At 38.2% G+C, this 23,483-nt stretch overlaps 2 protein-coding genes across 2 annotated transcripts; one reads left to right on the top strand and one right to left on the bottom strand.

The window, feature by feature from the left end:
* The first annotated feature begins 211 nt into the window (after positions 1–211).
* On the top strand, positions 212–2,207 carry SMIM10L1 (small integral membrane protein 10 like 1). The gene has a single exon (XM_035028213.1). It carries the CDS (start codon positions 410–412, stop codon positions 614–616), a length of 207 nt encoding a protein of 68 aa, XP_034884104.1. The 5' UTR covers positions 212–409; the 3' UTR covers positions 617–2,207.
* Positions 2,208–9,290: 7,083 nt separating this feature from the next.
* On the bottom strand, positions 9,291–17,300 carry TAS2R42 (taste 2 receptor member 42). Its single transcript, XM_035028214.1, has 2 exons — positions 16,702–17,300; positions 9,291–9,776 (listed from the first exon to the last, which is right to left on the bottom strand). Exons 1-2 carry the CDS (start codon positions 17,184–17,186, stop codon positions 9,329–9,331), a joined length of 933 nt encoding a protein of 310 aa, XP_034884105.1. The 5' UTR covers positions 17,187–17,300; the 3' UTR covers positions 9,291–9,328.
* Positions 17,301–23,483: the final 6,183 nt, after the last annotated feature.

The raw sequence follows: 23,483 nt of genomic DNA, 5'->3' as shown, positions 1-23,483 counted from the left end.
ATCTAAAGTTTGACCCTTACAAACTGTGTTCTCTACGGCAAATTCAAATTACGTAATTTTACTAAGCTTCCTTTCTTCATTTCAGAGTGAAAATAATATCTGTTTGGCTGACCACATATAAGACAACGTGTATGGCATATATATGTGCATAACCCCTTCCGCATCTACCACCTGTCAAGCTCTCTAAGTGCTGTGGGAGCAGCAGACAGGAAGGGGCGGAGCGACAGGGCTACCGCGGCCAGAGCGCCGCTGGGGAGGAAACGGAGTCAGCGGGCGGCGCAGGTATGTGCCTGGCGGCTGCCTAACCACCCCCACCCTGCCCCTCGCCGTCCCGGCCGTCGGTCGGGGGTCCACGAGGCCTGTGCTGACTCTCGGCGCTCAGCACTGGGGGAGCGGCGACACCGGGTCCATGGCCACCGCGACGGCTCCGTCTTCCTTGGCCCTCAAAGCCTCCAGCACGGCCAGGGTCCCCAGCTCCTACGGAGTCTTCTGCAAAGGGCTCTCCCGCACCCTGCTCGCCTTCTTCGAGCTGGCCTGGCAGCTGCGCATGAACTTTCCGTACTTCTACGTCGCAGGCTCGGTGATCCTCAACATCCGCTTGCAGGTACACATTTAGTACCGTGATTACGCGGCCGGCTTCCCGGCCAGGACATGGCCGACTCCCAGGAGGCTCGGCGGCGAAACGGAGCGGCGAGCGCGGAGCTCTGGAATCTCGCGAGAGGCCTTGAGCGCTCTTCGCGGCTGCGCTCTCAACGGAGACGGTCCTAGCCGAGCTGCCGGGACGGTGGCGGTTAGCGGCTCGAGAGCGGAAGTACGCGATTTCCGGGGACAGCGAAGAACTTCAGTTAAGGGCTACGACAATATTTAAGAAGCTTTGCATCCTTAAAATGAAAACAGCACGAACATGATGCATTATTAAAAAAAGGAGGGCCAATAAAGTTTTCAGAAAAATTTTAATGTACAACTAGCTCATGGCCCAAATTAAAATAAGACATAAATTTCGGGAATATTGGATTGTAAGCAAGACATTGGATGAGTAAGAAGCTGAAGATCTTAAAGATACGTGGAAGGCAAATATATTTCTTCAACCAAGAGAAAACCGTGACAATCAGAGATGGTCAGTGGAAAAGCACAACTGTACCGGAAAAGCGACCTTCTAATACCAAACAATATAAAATGCTGCTGGATTTTGAACAGAGGGTTGGAGTGTGAGAAAGTGGACTCTTATTTCGTGGTCCCTGTGAGTAGCATGTAGTTCAAGACCTTGGAGCCAAAGAGAAGGAAATCCAGTCACAGCACTAAGCTTGGCTACTTCGTGAATAACATTTAAATAATCGTAATAATTAATGTAAATGTTGGTTATGGTTTTCATCTTTTGAGATAATACTTAATCGTGGTTACAAAGTAGAACGCAAATGTTATCAGCTTTGATAATGGAAAAGTACAGTTTACAAGCAGGGATGTTGAAGGGGGAGGGAAAAAACGGTAATGCTGTCCTTATAAAGTGGGAAGTTGAGAGATACAGTCTGTCCTCAATGGGGAAAAAGGCGTTTTATTATTTGAAGAGTAAATGACCTAAGGAGTGTGCCATGAAGTTGCTAAAATCGTAATACAACTATATTAAAGAGGGAGGAGAGTAGGGGAGAAGAGCATGAATTCAATAAGAAATGCGTAAAGACAGAAAGTTAGGTGGAATGTCTCAAAAAGAAAAACTGAGAGTACCGGGTGTGTTTGAATATAAAGACGAGATTTTTAGTTTTTCAGAGTCTGAGGATGAATTGGGGGTCTGCAAATTTTTTAAAAATTAAGGAAACAAATCCATTATGAAACAGGAAAATTCAAAGTTTTTTCAGGAACTACACTGCATTCTTCTGTTGCGAATAATACTAGTCATATAAAGTCAGTCATAATTACGTAAAACTGAATACTAATACAACAAAAAATGTGTAGTATTGAGGGGATTGGAGAGGAGAGGTGTGTGTAATGGGGGGAAATCAGGCAAGATCTAATACAGAGGTGAGTAAAGCAATATCAACACATTAAAAAAGCTACGATAGAAAGAAGTGGTTGTCTCTGGAGAAAAAAGTCGGAGATGGGTAGAGAAAAGGCAGAGGATTGCTGTCTTTCACTACCAGTCTAACAGTATTATTTGGGTTTTTCTTAATTGTATATATGTATTTCTCTGATTAAAACTTAATTTAAGTAAATTTCAGTTTTAAAAGTCCCGGGCCCCCCCCCCCCCCCCCCCCGCAGTTGAAATATACAGCACTGGTTAAGAGCCACCACAGTACAATGGGATTGAGTTTTTAAATCAGGCGTATCACTGTTAAAATACAAACTTAATTTTGTGGTTGTAGGTGAAATCAGTCTGCCTAAAACCCAGTTTGCTCAACTATTAAAAGAAGATAAAAATACCTACTCTGAAAAGTCAGAGAATTAAAAATAAGCCTGCCTTAGTGCTTGATATATACACAATAAGTAGTATTTGTTCTAACAAAATGTCTCATTAACATGTGAGTAAAACTTAAAACTCATAGAGCGCCTGTTTTTTTCCAGTGGAGCTTTTCAGTCCTAAAGGTGATCTGTAAGGTACTGACCCTGAGGGCCTGGGGCAGAGCCTCCAGAAGGATTTGAAGAGATAAAAGTCGCCATTGTTTGGAAAGATAAAGATTTATAAACTATTTGCAGTTTTGTATTCCACTAATTGTGTCCAACCAACAAGTATACTCTCGGGTTGTAAACTAAGTTCCCCCTCCAGCACCAAGTGTGGCTTTGGGTAATTGTGTTTCTTTATACTTAATTGTGGTTACAAAGTAGAATGCAAATGTTATCAGTTTTGATAATGGAAAAGTACAGTTTACAAGCAGGGATATAACCTTTCTTTATTCCTTGTCTCCAGGCAAACTCCTGTAGTTTTTTTGAGCACATCCTCTTTTACTTTCTTTTGCCTTCTCTTCTCTTTCTTTTTTTTTTTTTTGCCTTTTGTTACTCGACCTGTATTTTTAAGGCTAAACTTAGATGCCACTTTTTTTTCATTATTTTTTTCCCGAATTCCCCTGATTGTATTAATGTTTTACTCCATCTAAGGGCTGTGTTCATATCAACCTAGCCATTTTCATAGGCTACCTTATTTTTGCCTAATTGTGCATTAGTTATCAGATGTGGGTTTTTGTTTTTAAATATCCAAGAGACAGTTTTCTATCATCTTTCCCTTGGTTCTTACATATTGCTGTGAGAGTTCAGGAACTAAAACATTTTAAAATACCAGCAATGTAATTTGATCAGTGAAACAATTCTGTAATGCCAGGGTACTTACAGATGGTGAGCATCGCTCTTCCCCAGAAGTACTAGTGTCCCACTTTGTAACAAAAGGGGCTGCCATTAGCTCTGGAATGGTGAGGGACAGGGATGCTTCATTCAGGTTGCTACGTGAACATGTGCCTTCTTCAACCTTTTTTCTTCAGCTTAGCCTTTTGTTACACTAAAGAAACCAAGGCACTCAGCACTTACTGTGTATCACATCTTCCTCCTATATTGGACTCTCTGTGAGGGAAGATACTGTATCCTATCCAATTTTTACAGCACATATAGTATCAGCAACTATGAAGTATGAACTGAATTAAGGCTCCATGATTTACCCTTTATTCCTCACATTTGTTCTTACACCCAAGTCTATATTTTTCTTCCCACATTTAGAACTCAGTGAAGTTTCCCAAGGGAGAAAACAAGATTTTTGCCCTGACTAAACCTCTTATTCTAATTTGCAAGTAGTTTTATTCCTCTTACCATCCTTCCGGGCAGCATCCATGAAGCCAAAGACTGTTCATTGCTCTATCCCTTAGAGTATTAACCTAATGCAATGTAGATAATAAACATAGTTGGATAAATGCCAAATTAGTTGTTTTTTCTACACATAGTCATTAGTCAATGAAGGAAATAAAGATAAAGTTGCCCCTGATATTAAGGTCCACTTTATTGCCCATAAATTAAGCTTTTTCAGGCCATCATGAATATTGATTGGTCCAGAGATCCTTCCAGCATGAAGAAGCAGAGAGGTGACATAGTTCTCACAAATAAAGAAAAAACACATTCATAAAGTGTAATTGATAAAAATACTGGGGAATGTGGACTGTGTTACAGTTTAAAAGGGAATGGTGATCATAGTAACATAACTTGAAGGTTAGGGAATAAATTTTTTTTTCAGTTGAAGGCAAAAATATGTGATTGCTTGGCTAAAAGAGCATATCCTTATTATCAGCATCATTTTTTAATTTTATTGAAGTTTTTTTTTAAGATTTTATTTGTCAGAGAGAGAGCGCACAAGCAGTGGGGAGAAGCAGGCAGAGGGAGAAGCAGGCTCCCCGGTGAGCAAGGAACCTGATGCGGGACTCAATCCCTGGGATCATGACCTGAGCGGGAGGCAGACGCTTCACTGACTGAGCCACCCAGGCATCCCTTATTGAGTTTTTAATACCGGCAACTGTGCGAAGTTATTTACATACATGATCTCTATAATTCTCATGTATATCCTATGAGGAAAACATTTTCACCATCATTTTAAAGATAAGGAAACTGGAATTTAAAGAGGTTAAGTAACTTTCCCCAAGATCATAGTAGTTGGCCAAACTAGAGTTGAACCTCCTTTATCCCTAAAGATACTTTTGATGAGGGATTCAATTTTTTTAATGTATAGGTAATGCTGAATAATCCTTTGGCTTTTTTTTTTTTTTTAATAATCCTGTTTCTTAAATGTGAAACAGAAGTATTATCTGGATCATAGTTGGCAATATCTTTTTTTCAGTATAGTTGAGGGCTGTATGTATTAGAATATAAACATTCAATATACTTTGATATGTAAATCCAAGCATTTTATACTTTCTCCTGCCTAAAGTCATTTGGCCTGTTTGTGGAGAGAAAGGGGATGAAGGGAGATAGAGAAAAGGACATTACCCCTAGGATTGGAAAGGAAACACTTTACTTACCCCTAAGGAGTAGAGATAAGGTGAACATGAATTTTGAAACTATCCATCACCGCTCTGAGGAGGCTTACCTAAATTTTCTGTTACAAAGTCTTACAGTCCTATTTTAATGGGGGCTTTTCCTGGTTCAGCATTCATAGATTTGATATTCAAAAAGAAAACGGGACTTACACATGAAGACGTAAAGGGGTGGGAATGGAAAGTTTAGGAATATAGGAACAAAAGGAGAGAGAGAGGAAACTGCCAGAAACTGAACCTGGAAAGTAGTCTGAAGAGTAGACATGGAAGGTTTCAGGCAAGAGAACCAAGAAAGGAACCCCTGCAATAACTAGTTTCCAGTAGGGTTCAATTGGTTCACATCAGTTGGGTTGGATTACCGTGAATATGGGAACTTCTTGCAATTTTAATAAGAATTCTTCAATAGCCGATTGCCGGGCAAGATTACCACCAGACCAAGTCATGAGTCTTTACAAATGAAGTCCACTTCTCCCCGCTCCAATCTCAGCAATGCTCTGGGGACCATCAAAAGACCAAGGACATTACTGAGTGCCTACAACAAATGAGAAGAAGAAACTATTGAATTCTTAGTAGCTTAATTGCCGTACATCTGAGGGCACCCCTGCCAGTTCCTAGCCTAATTAGGGATCTGCTTTAGAAAGTTTTGCCCATCTTTATGTCTTTCAAATACCAAGTATGTGGATTTATTCACAGTAAGGTAGTGGAGGGCATCAATGAATAAAGAGAAATGAAGTTTGTTCATACATTGAATGAAGTAGATTGGGTATACCTTTTCATATGAACCAAATTGAGAAAAGATAAATTGTCACAACCAAAAGGTAAAAAGCACTAATGAAATAACTGTGCCTGAAATGTCTTCACTCTGAAATCATAGGCACAGTAAGAGAAGTGAGGCCAACAGATAAACAAAAAGGGGTGGGGGGGGCGCCTGCGTGGCTCAGTCGTTAAGCGTCTGCCTTGGGCTCAGGTCATGATCCCAGGGTCCTGGGATTGAGCCCCATATCGGGGCTCTGCAGGAAGCCTGCTTCTCCCTGTCTCACTCCCCCTGCTTGTGTTTCCTCTCTTGCTGTCTCTCTCTGTCAAATAAAATCTTTAAAAAAAAAAAAAAAGTTTAATTTTAAAAAAGCTTTCTTTCAAGAAACTAGTTTTTAATTGATAAAAAGAAAACTTTTGAAAATATCTCAAGTCAAAGTCAGGTTAGATCTGTATGAAAGGGAAAAGAAGTTATTTTTAAAACTAAACTCATTTAGGGGTGCCTGGGTGGCTCAGTCATTAAGCGTCTGCCTTCAGCTCAGGTCATGATTCCTGGGTCCTGGGATCAAGCCCCGCATCGGGCTCCCTGCTCTGCAGGAAGTCTGCTTCTCCCTCTCCCACTCCCCTGCTTGTGTTCCCTCTCTCACTGTCTCTCTCTGTCAAATAAATAAAATAAAATAAAAAACTAAACTCATCTAAACATGGGGCTAAGGAATAGAGGTACCATGGTGTTTTTTTGTCTTCTGAAGCTGTATGTATGTTGGTGTTTCCCCACTGCTAAAATTGAAAATAGTCCATCTGTCACCTGTGATTTTTTTTATATATATATAACCCTCTTCAATAACTTTTTTCCTGAATTGATCAAACCAATCATCTGATCAATTTTTTAAATGAAGATCTATTCTGAGAGTAACTCTTGATCAATCTTTTTTTAAAGATTCTAGTGATATATTTGTGAGAGAGAGCAGAAGCAGGGGGAGTAACAGACAATGGGGAGAAGAAGCAGGCTCCCTGCTGAGCAAGGAGCCTGATGCGGGGGTGGATCCCAGCACTCTGGGATCATGACCTGAGCCGAAGGCAGACGCTTAATGCCTGAGCCACCCAGGCATCCCTCAAAATACCATTTTACTAGGGAGAAAGCAATACACCAGTAGCCACTGCCCAATCTGTAACCCAGGCCTCATTTTTAATAGTCATTTTGTGTGCTTTTTATCAGGAATAGGCCCCTGCTTCTTAGAGCTTCATCTCTCCAACATCAGTACATGAGAAGTGAGGTCTTAATCCTAATGAGAACATTTACTGCTAAATCCCGCTCATAAGAAGCAAGGGCTGTGGACGCCTGGGTGGCTCAGTTGGTTAAACGACTGCCTTCGGCTCAGGTCATGATCCTGGAGTCCCGGGATCGAGTCCCGCATTGGGCTCCCTGCTCGGCAGGGAGTCTGCTTCTCCCTCTCCCGCTCCCCCCTCTTGTGCTCTTTCTCTCTCTCACTCTCTCTCTCTCAAATAAATAAATAAAATCTTTAAAAAAAAAAAAAAGAAGCAAGGGCTGTGCATGGTTATTTAAATCTTTTTTTTATCTTGGTCAATAAAGAAAAGTTTGCTGATACTAACGTGTAAATCTAAAAACTAAAACTAAATATGCTTACTTCTAGTAAGTACAAAGTAATCTTAACTTCCTTACAAAAAAGGATGTGTTCTAAACCAAATTATCCTCAGTATCTGAATCTAAATAATAGCTAGTATGATTAGAATTCCACCTTTCCAAAATTAAGATAATCCCATTGACAATCATTAGGAAATTTCTTTTAATTGATATATAATTGACATACAGCGTTGTATAAGCTTAAACTGCACACCATAAAACTGCAAAATGACTACCACAAGAAGTTCGGTTAACATCCACCATCTTATATGGATACAAAAAAAAAGGATTTTGTTCCTTGTGATAAGAACTTTTAGGATCCATTCTCTTAGCAACTTTCAGGTTTACCATACAGCAGGTGTTAATCACAGTCGTCATGTTGTACATTACATCCCTATATGTATTTTTCTTATAACTGGCAGTTTGTATCTTTTGATCACCTTCATCCAGTTCCCCCACACACCCCCCACCCAGGAAATTTCTTATATAGGGTCCAACATAATGCGTGAAGTTAAAAAAAAAAAAAATCTAAATCTTTTTGTGGGTGGGTATGTACATGTACCCTCCTCCTCATCATCAGAACACCCCATAGCACAGTTCCCTGGAGGAAGAGTACACTTTACAAAGCCCTTACTGTTTTTATATTCCCACCATTAGACTTGACCTACTGCTCCATCAAAATTAACTTATAACCCACATATTTTTCTTTTTTTTTTTTTTTAAAGAATTTATTTATTTATTTGACAGAGAGAGAGACAGTGAGAGAGGGAACACAAGCAGGGGGAGTGTGAGAGGGAGAAGCAGGCTTCCCATGGAGCAGGGAGCCCGACGTGGGACTCGATCCCAGGACTCTGGGATCATGACCCGAGCCAAAGGCAGATGCTTAATGACTGAGCCACCCAGGCACCCCCCCACGTATTTTTCAACATTTATTATCTAGTTTGTTTTTGGGTTTTTTTAGCTTCTACAATTGAAAAATTATGGCAATTTAAAACCCTGCAATGATTTCTTTGTTATCAATAGTTTAATATGTTTAAAATTTTAATTTCTATAAATTACTAGATAACAAACTTCTATTCGGAGTTGTAATATCATTAACAAGCACAATTTTGCCAAGGGCTGACCTTAAGATTATGTACATTTTCAGCTACTTTGATTTCATTTCAATTATTTTATTATAAACATCAACCCAGCACTATACACACACACACACACACACGTTAAAATTTACACAAATACACAATATTCTCCCCTAAACTTTTTGTTCTTATCCCTGGTGAGTTGGTTGTGTTTGTCCTCTCTGACAAGGGACACCAGCCTTCGTATAATCCTTACATGCAGACACACACCCCACACAAACTCCGATTTTGATCCTTGTAAAGTACACATAAAAGTATTCTTACACAATTAGGGATAATTATTCAGTGTCTTTTCATAAACTAAGTTGATTTTTCTCTTATTCAACAAAGGTAGTTGTCTGTTCTAGCTTGGATTCATACTGAGAGTCTGTTTCTTTGTTTTAAAAGTTATATCTGTTGTTACGGGATGGTGATGCACTTCCAGCATTTTTATTCCTTAGTTTATTTTTAACTTAATATTGTACAAATATTCCACCTACTTCAACTTGGAAGGGATTTTCATTTCTAAGTAATCCTTTTCTCACATAGGAACGTAATAAATATTTGCTAGCATATATAAAATTAATACATGCTGCATTACATATTTTACATTCATATTGTCTCAAATATATTCTTGTTACTAGCAAGTGCTATAATGAATGATGCTTGCTTTTTACATATATAGGTCATTCTGGGGAAAGTCTGTGATGTTTAATAGTATCTAAAAGAAGCCAGTGAGAAAAACAAAGGTTAAAATGGATCTTCAATGTCTCTTCATTAATTTAATTCTCTTGGGATATAGGAAATTCTGGAAGAGTCTATGAAGCTAAAGATTTCACCATTTTCAAGTGGTGATTAAGATGCCACAGTAGTCCTAAAGCAGTTTTTCTCAACTTGCTGTTTCCCCAAATCAGAATAAATGAGTGGCCTGGAGGAAAAAGTGTTGATAATAACATGACAACCAAATTGACCTGACAATTCTGCAGTAAAAGGAAAATCCAACCTGTTAATAGGATGGAAGAAAAATGAACCGTGGAGAGGAGAAGGAAAGACATCACCATTTTCATGACCTTTTTATGGGCCTCTCTGCTGAAGTCCCTAGAGCCGGAGTTCAGTTGCACATTCCTGGTATGTCTCCTCAGGGAAAGAAATAAAAGGAGCAGTGAGGTCAGGGACAGAAGAAAGGGGATTAAGTAGATGAAACTGAAAATAATCAGGCTGTTAAGATACAGAGTTTTACTTACATCTAGGGACCAAGTTGAGTTTCTTTCATATCTTTGATAGACATTAACCCAGAAATTAGTAAATGTATCTAACAATTCAAAGTTGCAAGACAATAAGAATAAAGACCCCACTGGGAGCACAAGTAGCATTCTGTTAATTCTCCACCTCAGCCAGATGAAACAGGGGTGGGAGAAATTGGCTATTTTAAAGAAGTAGAAAACACTTAGGTGACAAACCAGGTAGCTAGGTGATTGCTCAGTGTCCAAAGAATGCTAACGAATCTTGCTAGTTTATCAACGGCATAAAGATGTGGCCAGAACACCGTTAAAAAGGAATCGAATAGTGTTCTGCAAAGAAGAACAATTCTGGAGATAGCCAGGCTGGTGAGAATGCAGTTAGCTGATGAGAGCTTTTGACTCTTGACCCAGTCAATGCAGTTAACCAGTACAATGAAGCTGTTCCCCAACATTCCAGCTATGAATTCTCCTGTTGCTATCAGAAAAGCATTTTTAATTCCAGATGGCATTTCTGTAGAAAGAATCCAGAAAGTTAGTCCTATGTCTCACTGATTTTTTGGCTGTCAAAATGTTGTGGAATAAAATCCCCAGTCTGATACTTTTCACTGAAAAATGCTCAGATACTGTCTCATTTATCTTCCTGAAAAATCCTTCTCTTTTATTCCAGCTGAGGCTCTGAAGTATACACAAGGAGAGCCAGTCTTACAGATTTAAATGAAAAACTTTAACATAACTTCCAATCAGTGACTGATTTCCAAATTAAACAGTAAATGTTCCCACTCATCATTGGCATTGACAGCAGTTTTCCACTTGTGAGAACATCCGGAAGAATAAAGTCCAATAGGCAAACGTGCAAATATGAGGCAGATTTCTTTACACTGATTTGCACTTTCCTTTTCACCCAAAAATACCATTTGGATCCAGGTTTCTTAATTGTAATAGACAATTCTGTCTAAAAATAAATCTCTCTAATACAGGCATTATTCATTAATTCCATTCAATAAAATCCATAATAGTTCAGATACTATTGTAGATGAAATTGGTGAATAAAGAGAAGCAACATTAAGGAGCTCACAGAGTATTAGAGAAAGCAACATTAGGTAAACTATGACTATTGAATGTGACAAAAGTTTGACCACAATGCAACTGCAACTCAGAGGAGTGTGTTACAAACTGTCAATAGTTCATTCTGGTTTTATAAGGAGAGTGACAACTGGCTTGGATCTTGAAGCTTCTTAGTATTTCTTGAAGAAATAGATACAAAGGGAAATCATTTTCCAGAATGATATAAAAGCATATGCCAAGGCACCAAAATCAGACCTATTTGAGCTATTACTCTGATTTTTTGAGCTTTGTTCTCAGTAAGTTACTGCCTATTTGATTCTGAATAAGCTCTTGTCAGCTGAGAGGGAAAAAATAGTAAGAAAAAAATATCGTAGGAAAAAAACCCGGAGGGGTAGTGGAGTGGGAGGGAGGTTCTCCTTTTCAATAATTCTGCTTCTAGTTAAAGCCTTCGTCTCATCAAAAATTGTTACAGTCAAATATAGTTTGTTTTTTTGTCTCCACAAACAGGTAACTTTAATACAATGATCTTTCACCCTTGACTGCAAGGTTATCTCTCTTATCCAGAGAACTTGAGGTATATGTATGTGTGTGTGTGTGTATATATATATATACACATTATTAATTATTATTAATTATTAATATGTTAATATATGTTGATGTCTGTGAGCCAACCCCGGGGATTCTGATTTAATTGGTCTGGGATATATTGTTGGCACTCATTGAGAACTCCTTGATCTATGTCTTAAATTACCTTCTAAACCCAGGCAAAAATCTTTGTACCCACAAGCTGCAAATCTATGAATATTCTCCAGGAATAAGACAGGAATTTTGCCTACTTGCACTCTGACAATGCATTCCCCATTCAGCCAGTTTTGACTCTGCTTAACAAATTACCTGTTTTGTGTTGGTCTCAGGCTATCAATAGCGATGCTCTAGATTACCAATGCCTGAGGCACTCACCCGGGCCCCACTACTTATGTGGGCCCCCACAGACTTTTCCCCACCAGAGCTGAGGTGTGGCTGTGTTAGAATGGGCAGTTAGTTAGGCTTTAACAGGATGCCTGGAGGCCAGCAAGGGGTGAGTCTAGGCCCATTATCAGGAAAGTTAGCAACGTGTCCTGGCAGAATTCTGCAAACAAAGCCACAAGAAGCCAGATCAAACCAGACAGGCCCAAGACCCAGAAGGCCAGAGACCCTCATAAATGTGGGAGAAAAGGTGCAAAACCCTGCTCCCCCCAAAAATCCCCTCCCCAAATAATAAATATTGCACCCCTTAGTTAATACTGTCAAAGAAAGATAGAGACCCAAACCCCAGGCACAGCTCTCCCTTGAGGTGGCCCACTCTCTATTTCGACAGTGTACTCTCTCTAATAAACTCTTGCACCACTCTACCCTGTCTGGTCGGTCCTTAAATTCTTTACTTGTGATGAAACTGAGAGCCTCCGGCAACATCCCAGTAACGGCTGAGCAGATGGTCTTCACCAGGCAGCAGTTGGATTGACCTTCTTGGTTTTTATTTTGATTCACCTCAGCAACAACCATCAGGGAACTTTGAAAAAACTTTGAAAAAAAGGTTTAGGGGCGCCTGGTGGTTCAGTCGGTTAAGGGTCTGCTTTTGGCTCAGGTTATGATCCTGCAGCCCTGGGATCCAGCCAGGCATACGGATCCCTGCTCAGGTGGGGAGTCTGCTTCTCCCTCTCCCTCTGCCCTTCCCCTACCCACCTCCTGGCTCATGCTCTCTCTCTCTCTCTCTCTCTCAAATAAGTGAAATATTTTTAAAAAAGAAATAGGAAAAAACGAGGTTTATTATTCACAAGTCCTGGAGGATACATGGAGCAAGCCGAAGGCCACACAGGGAAGTCATGGGGAGCCTGGGGGAGCATAGACCTGGTGTTCTGTTTTTATTTACATTGGGAGTGTACACCTAGGATTTTACAAACTCATACTTTACTGGTGAATTTTTTTTTAAGATTTTATTTATTTCTTGAGAGCGAGCAAGAGCATGTGCGCTCATGAGTGGAGGGAGTGGCAGAGAGAGAGAGGCAAAGGGAGAAGCAGGCTCCCCACCGAGCAGGGAGCCCGATGCGGGGCTCGATCCCAGGACCCTGGGATCATGACCTGAGCCAAAGGCAGACGCTTAACTGACTGAGCCACCCAGGCGCCCCTTTACTGGCAAATTTAAAACATAACATTGTTAATTAGGACTTGGGAAGGGAAAAGTGGGGTCATGCAAGCAGTCAGTTATCTAGGTTACTCAGGGCTTTCTAAAAAGGGGAACTTCATGGGTGGGAGTGGCCTGGCTTCTTAACCAGGTGTTTTACTGGAAGGGTGTCAAGAAGCTGGCAATATGTTTGTTCAAGATGGATGTCTTTGAAATGGATATCTTGGCAATCAAAAACTTTACGTCAGGCACATACACTACATAACCTTAGCTACCAAGGACCTCGGCGATGACATTAAGGTCCATAAGAGAAGGGACTATTTTGTTGTCAGCTGATCTATTTCCAGTTCCTAGAACAGGGTGGGCCTCGCAAATAGTGGGCCCTCGATAACTATTTGTTAAGTCAGTGAATGCTAACTTAGGTGTTAATCCTCTTGGGAGCAAAGAAAAAGGGAAAATGAGTAAGACTTGACTGTGAAACTAGTAAAAGAACAAGAAAAGAAAGCAACTCTTTAAAACTAGGGAAAATGTCATGACATAATGTATGAACTCATGCCCGATTTCTGTGACTGACCCTGAAATAACCAATACTGCTCTCCAGCCGTCCTGGCTCAAACCAGAAGTCATACAGAGTCATAAATCCTTGAAGGAGGTGAGGGCCTTTGTATGTCTCTTCACGAAAGAGACGACTGCCCGCGGAGCGAGCTGGAGATGGATAGAAAACTCTGTATTTGGTGGCGGGAAGCCAAGAAGATCACTGAGGTTTACAGAAATGCTCTGACATGGTGTAGAAGGCTACCTGACAGTAGGGCTTCATTGGTAGACATGGTTCAGCAGGGACAAAACCCACATAGCAACAAGTCAGCCAACAGATGCTTGGTCATTACGGAATACTCGAGTTCATAGTTACACTGAAGAAGAAACTCAATCTAAAGGATATAATAACAAGTATAAAAATCACAAGGGCTATATGCTATGAGTTGAATTCAAAGTCCAGGCTCACATTTTTAAAAACCTGCATAACTACAAATCCGTCTCCGCTCCTGGGTTGAACTGCCTTTATACTCTTCATTCTTAAAATGGTTGCGTGATACCCGGTAAAGAAAAAGTCTTATTGTATGTATAAATATAAGTAATATTATTCCAACATGCTTGGGTAGATAACAATTAATCAAATTTATGTATATGCTACAGGGACAGCCCAAAATAACTCATCTAAACTTCCAATGATGACTATAATTTAAATCAGAAAATCTATAAACATTGATTTTAAAATTAGCAGTTGAGAGAGTGACATTTCTTCTAAGGAATGGTGAGAGAATACATTCAGAAATCTACTTTGCCCAAATTCAAATGGGAGGACTACGTACATAGTGATGAACTACTGCTTATATGAATGTAAATACAGGTGATTCAACTGAATGTCTTACGAGCTCCTATCAATTGGCTTGAGTTCTCCCTGTTTCCTCCCTGTGCCAGTGACATCTCCAGTGAAAACAAACATACCTGGGTTTTCAGTTTGGCTCTTTCTATTGCCTTTCCCTCCCCAAGCCCACAGGTTTAGATCCCCTAATAGTCTCAGAGAAGCCAGCAACAAGTGTTTCCCTGGCTGTGATGCTCTCTTGTAAATGTTTGTTTCACTTAGCATACTCCTTTAATTTTCAGAACTGAAGACTATAGTGTTTGTTTGTTTGTTTTCCTTCAAAATCCTTAGAGGACAAACATCCCCACTGGCTCTTCCTCATGACAAACCTAAGACAGGGCCAGTGTAACTAATACCAACCTCCACTCTGGCAAACATTAGTCTCATGCTCATGGTAAGAATGGCTGGGCATTTCTGTAGTCTCCTGAGGCTGCATTTGTATTGATGGGGGGAGAAAAGGTAAAATTTGAAAAGCTATAGTCTATAAGTCTATGACACAGGATTTAGTGTACAAGGAGACAAAAATGTTCACCTCTATATGTTTTTCAAATTCTTCAAACTTTTCAAATCAATTTGTTCTTGTGAAGATTGGTCTTAAGGTTCTGAGTAGGACATAGGTTACTCTAGACAACATATCTAGTCGAATGACAGAATTGGGACGGACTGTGTGATGATTCAAATGTCCCTTAAAGGTATCCCTGGCTCAGAGGAGATGGGGTCTAATCAAGATCTTGCTAGGAGAAGCCACCTACTGACAACAGACAAACCACCTGAGACATTGAGGAAATTTGCATGCCTTTCTCTGAAATCTGTAGAGGTATGGGTTTCTATCTGACATACATTCACTAGAGTTCAAGAAAAATGTCTTGCTGTGCTTGATTTATGTCTTATCAGGTGCCTCCAGTACCAGACCTAAGGATCAGAGACATGACTATTTCAGCAATAGAAACAAGTTATTTGTTCCCTCCTATAAATCACCTACGTGGATAAATTGAAACAAGCAGTGATTACACCAGATTTTTTTTAAAGATTTTTATTTATTTGTTTGTCAGAGAGAGAGAGCACAAGCAGGGAGGGGGCAGAGGGAGAGGTAGGCTCCCCACTGAGCAGGGAGCCCACTGCGGGGCTCGATTCCAGGACCCTGGGATCATGACCTGAGCCAAAGGCAGACACTTAACCGTCTGAGCCACCCAGGCATCCCTACATCAGATTCTTTAAATGAACATTTATTTGGTGGGTGAGAAAGATAGTTAACAAGAAATCTGACAATCTCCATCAGTGACTTTCTCCAACTTTGGTTCCAGAGTAGGATATAATTACAGTATTTCTTCTCCAGGTTGCATGAGACTGGCAACGCACGTGTTGGGAGTGGCTCTTCTTGGCTGGTGGTTCAGCTGCTGCTGAGTCCCCCACAAAGGCTCTTGTTATGGGGAAAGTAGAGGTGCAGGGCTTGATCTCACTTGCTATTCAAATATACAGATTACAATACATCAATTGCAATAACCCCAGCCCATGACCCTGTCTTCTCTTACTAGTTCTTTGCTGTACTTCTTTGTCAAGAATAGGGCCCCCTATTTCTTAGAGTTCCATCTCCCTCAGTTTGCTGGGTAAGCGTGGACTTACTCCTAGTTAAACATTGACACACTTACCCTAAGGCCCACTTATTAAAAACAAGAGTTGCTCATAAACTGGCTCAATTACTTTATCTTGCCTACCAAAGAAAAATTTAATAAAACTAAAAACTAAATAATATTTTTGGTTATCTTATAAAGAGTATATGATTATCTTTAAGTCATATATATGAAAGAATATCTAAAACAAAACAAACTCAATACCTGGATCTAAATGTACCCAGCTTGATTTGCATATTCCCTTTTACCAAGGCCAGATAATTACAGTGACAGGACTAAGTTAGTGCCCAAAATAATACATGTACATTTCCTTTTGTAAAACATAAATTACTTCGTAAAAAGAATAAAATGTTTCTTATCATTAAAACCATTATACACGTCGTTATTGTTATTGATACACAGAAGCACCACATAGCCTAGATGTGTTTGCAGTTTAGTTTTCTACATACAGTGAGAGAGGACGGGGAAAATGTTAATAATTCTAACATCCTTCTCAGCTCCAGGGAACAGCCCTAGAGCAGTGCCCATACCTATGGCCCCATCAAGATTAATTTACAACCCACACACTTATCATCATTTAATTACAACTTTCTGTTTCTTTAACACAATCTAAAGAATATATCAAAGGTCAACCCTAAGGGCGCCTGGGTGGCTCAGTTGGTTAAGCGACTGCCTTCGGCTCAGGTCATGATCCTGGTCATTAAATGTTTCTAGCAATAAAAAGTCAAACAGTAGAAAGAACAAAGCAAATACAAGAATTGCAAGAACCACTCTGTTCATTCTCCACCTCAGCCAGAGGAAAAGGGAATAGGAGAACTGAGCTATCTTAAGGAGGTAGAAAATCCTTAGGCAGGTAGTAAACCAGATGGCCAAATAGTTAGTTATTCTCCAAAGCAAAGTAACAGGTTTTGCTAGTTTATAAATGGAATAGAAAGGTGGATTTAATCCCATCATAAATGATTCAAACAATGACACCAATAGCTGAGTGATTCTGGAGATAGCCAAGCAGGTGAGGATGAAGTCAGCTGAAGAGATTTTTTGGTTCTTGACCCATTCAGAGCAGTTTACCAGTCCAATAAACACATTCCCCAACATTCCAATTATGAATTCTGCTGTCGACAGTGTAAGAAAGATTATATCCAATCCAGCTAACATTTCCACAGAAAAAAATCCAAATTTCTAATACTGTGTCTCATTAATAAATTTGTAATCAAACTCTTTCAGAATAGCATCCATTTCTGGTAGTTATCTTCACTGCCTTTATTGCAATTCCAGTCTTAAGCAGGACCTCCTGCTGTTGGATACAGTCATATATATATATATATATTTAAGGAAACTTTCTGCTTTTATTGTAATGCTGATCTTAATCCAGAAAGATCTGCTAAAGTGTATGGTCTCACATACTTTCATGAAGATGTTTTTATTTATCTGAAAGAGCTACTAATTTCCAAACCAAACAGTTTGCGTTCCTATTTATGACTGCCAAGAATTCAAATTTTCCACTTGAGGTAATGATTACAAGGTTAAAGTCAAATTCGTTAGCATGCAAATATAGGTCAGATTCTTTTTCACTGATTTGTGAAGAAAATCACCTCACCTGAAATACTATACCATTTGGATCCAAATATTTTAATTGTTTTTCATAGAAAGCTTTGAAATAACCTAATAATAATATAAATCTAAATAATCTAGTCTAAAATTTAGTTATAATTCAGTAAATATATCTTGAGTGCCTGCTGTGGGTCAGACTCATTTCCAAATGCAATATAGTTTACTACAAAAAAAAAAAAAAGCATTAGGAAATCCATAAAATAGTGAAAACACAGAAAGAAACAATAAGAAGAAGAAAATGTAATGTGAACACAAAAAAGGTAAGTACAAACATTATTGTTGGGGAAAGAGAAAAAAGGGGACATTAGCCTTGGATTGTATAGATAATTAGAATTTCATGAGGGAACTGCTAAGTTATATTTTGGACTGATCAAACAATACAAAAAGACAACAAAATCCAAATTACTTTTCTGACATTAAAGTCTTCTCACTCATAGTTTACTGTAATTACAATCTAAATGTTCTTCAAGTATCTCTGAGTGACATGTCCATGATTAAACATATTCCTCAGTTTTGCTCTTTATCTTTGTACTTGTTCTATTTGTTTTGGCCAGAGACATAATGCTGGCTAATTAGCCTTAATAGACAGAAAATAGGTAAAAAATCATTTTAATCTGAATCTAATCAGATTAAATAAGGAAATAGTAAACAAAAGTTATCTGTTCTGTATTCTAGAAACAATGATTTTGACAAAAGCCATCAATGTATCAGAAATGAACTCAAAGTTACAAATTTTGTGTCTTGTTGGCATTAAGTGTTCAGGTGTTGCCAAACAACATCCAAAATAATGAATGAAATCATTAAAAAAATACTTGGCCCTTTTCAACATTACTGTCACACTTCTGAATTAAATTCTATTAATTTTTAAAGTATGTATATTAAGAACAATGATATATAATGAACTATTGGTAAATCATTTTGTATGACAAAATTTTTAATTTAGGACAAATATTTAAAATTATAGGAAGAAAGAGAAAGAAAGAAAAAAGGAAGGAAGGAAGTGAGGAAGGGAGGGAAGGAAGGAAGGAGAGAGGGATGGAAGAAATTTATTGGATAGAGCAAGGCTGAAGGAAAATAAAGAAATTTGGTAGTAGTATTTTCAGGAGGAGAATGATAGCTTTGACCAGATTAATGTCTAGAAATAGATAGAAATTCATGGCTATGAGAAACATTTAGGAGGTAGAATTAGTAAGTCTCAGTGATGGATTTGGGGCTATTTTGGAAGAGAAGCCAGCACATCCAGGCTTCTTCTTTTGCACCTGGATGCATGGAGTGTTGGGACTTGAGGGAATCCCTGGAGGGAGAGTAGGTTTAGAAGCAAAGTGGGGAGACAGAAGAAAAGTTGGAGGATGGTGAGTTCTGTTTTGAACATTTATGGAGTATCTGTAAGTCATCCAAGTAGAAAGGTGGGGTAGGCACTTGGGTATTTGTGACTGAAGCTCAGAAAAAGAAATTTAGATTATAAGCAGAGATTTGGGAGTCATCAGCACACACTTGATCCCATAAGAGGTGATGAGCTCCAAGGCCCTGAGGAAGACCAAAGGTGAAGAAACCGAAGACAAAAGCAGTCAGAGAAGGGAAACCCAGAGGCTAAGGATTTCAAGCAACCAAGAGCAGGGAGTGTTAAGAGAGAGAGTAATCAATACTTCCTGATATTAACAAAAGGGTCTCTTATAAGGAGGTAGCAAGGAGGTCCTTAGTTAGTATAGAAAGAATAGCTCAACTGATTAGAAGCCAAACTGCCGTGTCAATGAGATCCCAATAATGAAGCATTAGAAAATTAATGTAATCAGTACATTAATAGACTAAAGGAAAAACACCAAGAAGAAAAAGTTTAATATAAATCTACATTTATTCATAATAAATGTTCTTAGCAAACTGGGAATAGAATGCAATATTCTTTTTCCTGATAAAAAGTTATGTACAAAAACTTGGAATAAATATCGGACTATGGATACACTGAATTCATTCCCCCTGAGTTTGAGACCAAACGAGCTAAAAACATCTCACTCTTGTCTGTTTTTTTTTTTTTTTTAAGATTTTATTTATTCATTTGAGACACAGAGATACAGAGAGAGAGAGAGAGAGCATGAGCAGGGAGAGAGGCAGAGGGAGAGGGAGAAGCAGGCTCCCCGCTGAACCAGGAGCCCGATGTGGGGCTCCATCCCAGGACCCTGGGATCATGACCTGAGCCGAAGGCAGACGCTTAACCATCTGAGCCACCCAGGCACCCTCTTGTCTGTTTTTGAAGGTATCCACCGATCATGTAAGGCAAGAAAATGACATAAAAGAAAAAAGATTGTAAAGCACAAAACAAACAAAACTGACATTCACAGATGATGATTGAGATTACACAAAAAATTCAAAAGGATTCTTTAATACATTGTTAAAGTATGATCCATTTACAAGGTTTCTGGACACACAATAAATGTGCAAAAATCTGTTCCGTTTCTTCATACAGTTAAAATGAAATATTCTTTTTAAAAAATGAAATATCCATAACTTCAGCAAACATCAAGTATCTAAGAATAAATCACACACAAAAAAATGTGTGCAACACCTTCATGGAGAATGTTAAAAAGTCTGAAATGGCTTTAGCTTTTTTTTAGCCAGTATGTATTAATTACACACTAGATATAATCAAAGTCTCTAGATTTTTAAAAAAATTTAAACCATTATTATGCACATTTTTCCATTTTAGGTATGCATCCAAAGACATTAAATTCTCTGACTTCATTGTTGAATATATTAAAATTTCCTGCTTCACATCTACTTCATGAATTTGTCTCCAGTTCAAAAGCAACCACTTCTAATATTGTATGGACAGTTCCTATCTCCACGAATAATCATCTCTGTTCCTTTCATCTAGTCCAGTCACTTGTGTGTGTGTACGTTTAACCATATTATAGAATGCAATTTTCCATGTGAGGAAGGGCGAGATAATTCTTGTTTGCTAATGTGCAAATACAGACTGATATTCTATCTTCTTTTTTTTTTTTTTTGCATTTTCTTTGCCTAACAAATTTGTGCCTCTATCTTTAGCTATGGAAGATAATCTAAAGCTATTTATAGTTATCAAAACATGGTTAGGATAACAAAAAGTAAAGCAGATGTTAGACTATACAACTGGAATTTTCTTCTACAGTACCTTAGTATTCATTGAAAGTACTTGGATCTAAATAATGGGTATAAGTTGATTTTATAAAATTAACTAAAATTAACTGTGTGTGTGTTATATGACCCAGACCTCCCAAAACAAAGGTTGGATTTATTAAATATGGTTCCTAGAGCCAACAGTAATTATGCCATAGAGAAAGGGGCCTTAGAGAAAAGTTGGCTTGGTTTCCATTAACAGAAGCAGATGGAGGTGCGAAGAGCTCTGTTCATGGAATATAACACAGTTGGTGTTAAAAAAAAAATTTTTTTTTTTCATTAGAATGAAACTGTGATATCTTGCCTTACTCTTATGGCTCTCCCAGAGATTAACAAGATATAGACCCAAAATACTTCAGACATAGTTCTTATGGAGCCATTTTACACTATGTCACTTTTAAACTGTATCTACCCCATGGGTGACCCTCAAATCTGGCTGTGAGGAGATGGGAGACTGGACGGTGGGGCCATTGGTGCCATTTTGATATTTTTTATTGGTCCCAAGCACCCAATATATGAGGTGTGTTTTTTTGTTTTTTTTTTTTAATGTGTATGGTGTTACAAATGCATAGTGTGAACACACATTGGGGTTATCAAAATAGACTGTAAATAGACTGTAAATCCCTGCAGTTACTCAATGGGATTTCAACACATATCCATCCTTGCCCCCAATGTGGGGCATGGATCTGATCAGTGGAGTTTTTTGTTACTTACTGTTGTTTGTTTTTCCCTTTCTTTCTTTCTTTCTTTCTTTTTTTTCATTCTTTCTTCTTTCTTTCTTTCTTTCTTTCTTTCTTTCTTTCTTTCTTTCTTTCTTTCTTCTTTCTTTCTTTCCCTCTCTCTCTTTTTTTTTAAATGATCTAAATCTGTGGTCATAAAGGTGTTATAGCTTCACCTCTAAAGATAGGCTTTGTCTTCATTTTCTCTTCCTTAGAAATTGACACACATTTTAGTTCACAACTGAAATCATGAATATAAATTTGTCTCAGAAAATATTCAAAATTATCTATCAATCCCTAATTCCCAAGTTGGCAAATGAGATATTACCATGGCAGACATCATCACACAGGCAAAAATCAATCCTGTAACAATTGTTTTTAAAAGTCACAAAATATCTTCTACAGTGATGGAAGGAACTGAAAAGGTTTGCTGAAAATAACCACATCCCTGTCCCATAACATAGTTGAACTGGACAGACAGACAGCCTGACTTGAAACATTGGTCACAAATAGAAGAAAATCACTGTATCATCAAAAAATCATAATAAAGAACCATACCTATATTGTTCTATAGTTGCTTAATTAAAAATCAGATCATGGACTGTAAAACTATCTCTTCAGAGACCAAATGCAGTGTCAGGACTTGGTAATTGATTGTAACAGGAGAGCGTAAAGGGAAAGTCAATCATGTGTCCCAGTTCTCTAAGCTTGGATATGTTCTGTCAATTAACAGACAAAATACAGGAGAAAAAGGAAAGAGAACAGAGGGACATATTTTTTAGTCTTAGACATGTGAGTTGAAGAGGTCTGAGAATAAACCTTATATTTAGCTAGAATTCTACTTTTACACCCATTTTCATTTTGTTTTGTTTTGTTTTACCTAATATATATTCTATATATAAAATTTCTTTTCAATTTTTTTGTGTCCGGTAATCCAGGTGTGTCTCAGTAATAGCATATGGTAGTGATTTAAAGAAAAACACTTTCTATGCCCATCTTTTTCAACTTTTGTTGGGGGCTGTTTGTAATCCCCTTTTTAAACTATGCTGCTATACGGAATAGATTTTCCTTGCCTCTATCTTTTAGAAGTTTTTACCTTTTACATTTTGAAACATATTCCTTTCCAGAAAAGAATAAACCAAATTTTCCTTCCTTCAACAATCCAAGAGACTGTTCCACCATATCCTCAACACTGAGTATTACCCATTTGTATAAATCTTGGCCAGTATGATCATTATGCAGAAAATAGTTTGCTTAAATGTGCATTTTTATTATTGTTAGTGAGGTTGAGAATCTTTTCTCTATTTAATTGGCATTAATATTTCATTATCATTAATTACCTGCTAACACCATGGGGTTTTAAATAGGTTTTATTATTTTATATAAGAATTTCATATATACTAAGGCTATTAATCTTTTATCTGCAATTCATTTCACAAATGTTTCGTACTGTATTATTTTTGTTATTATGTTTGTTTTAACTTTATGGGAATTTTTGCAAACAGATTTTTTCTTTTTTTCAGCTTTATTGAAGTATAATTGACATGCAAAATTATAAAATATTTCAAGTGTTTGTTGTGCTGATTTGATATATGTGTCCATTGTAAATAAAGATTCTCCTCAACTAGCTAATTAACACCTCACATATTTATCTTTTCTGCGTGTGTGTATGTGAGAATATTTAAGTTCTATTCTCAGCAAATTTCACTTAATACAAAGAGGGTTATTAACTATAGTCACTAGGTTTCACATTAGAGCCTCAGACCTTATTTATCTTATAGCTGAAAGCATCAGAACTGAGTTGACCATTAGGATACCCAGCTGGTGTTAGAGAATTGCTTAGTGGTGTGGGGAAAAATCCTGACACATCAGAATTGGGGAGAAGAAAAATAAATCACAAAGCTAGTAAGTTATGGGCTGGGTTTCAAACCTAGATTCTCTGGTTCCAGAATCTGGGCTTTTAATACCT

This window comes from Mirounga leonina, unplaced genomic scaffold (genome assembly GCF_011800145.1).
Source record: "Mirounga leonina isolate KUSES-001 unplaced genomic scaffold, KU_Mleo_1.0 Mir_201, whole genome shotgun sequence".
NCBI classification, from domain to species: Eukaryota; Metazoa; Chordata; class Mammalia; order Carnivora; family Phocidae; genus Mirounga; species Mirounga leonina.
The sequence above is the reverse complement of the archived record's forward strand: the minus strand, read 5'-3'. Positions and strand labels throughout refer to the sequence as shown.

Excerpts from the sequence above, each read along its gene's own strand:
- SMIM10L1 (XM_035028213.1), top strand. The coding sequence starts at position 410 with ATGGCCACCGCGACGGCTCCGTCTTCCTTGGCCCTCAAAGCCTCCAGC.
- TAS2R42 (XM_035028214.1), bottom strand. The coding sequence starts at position 17,186 with ATGTTAGCTGGATTGGATATAATCTTTCTTACACTGTCGACAGCAGAA. Across the intron at positions 9,777-16,701 it reads CATGACCTGAGCCGAAGGCA|AAACTCAACTTGGTCCCTAG; the intron begins GTCGCTTAACCA and ends AAGATATGAAAG.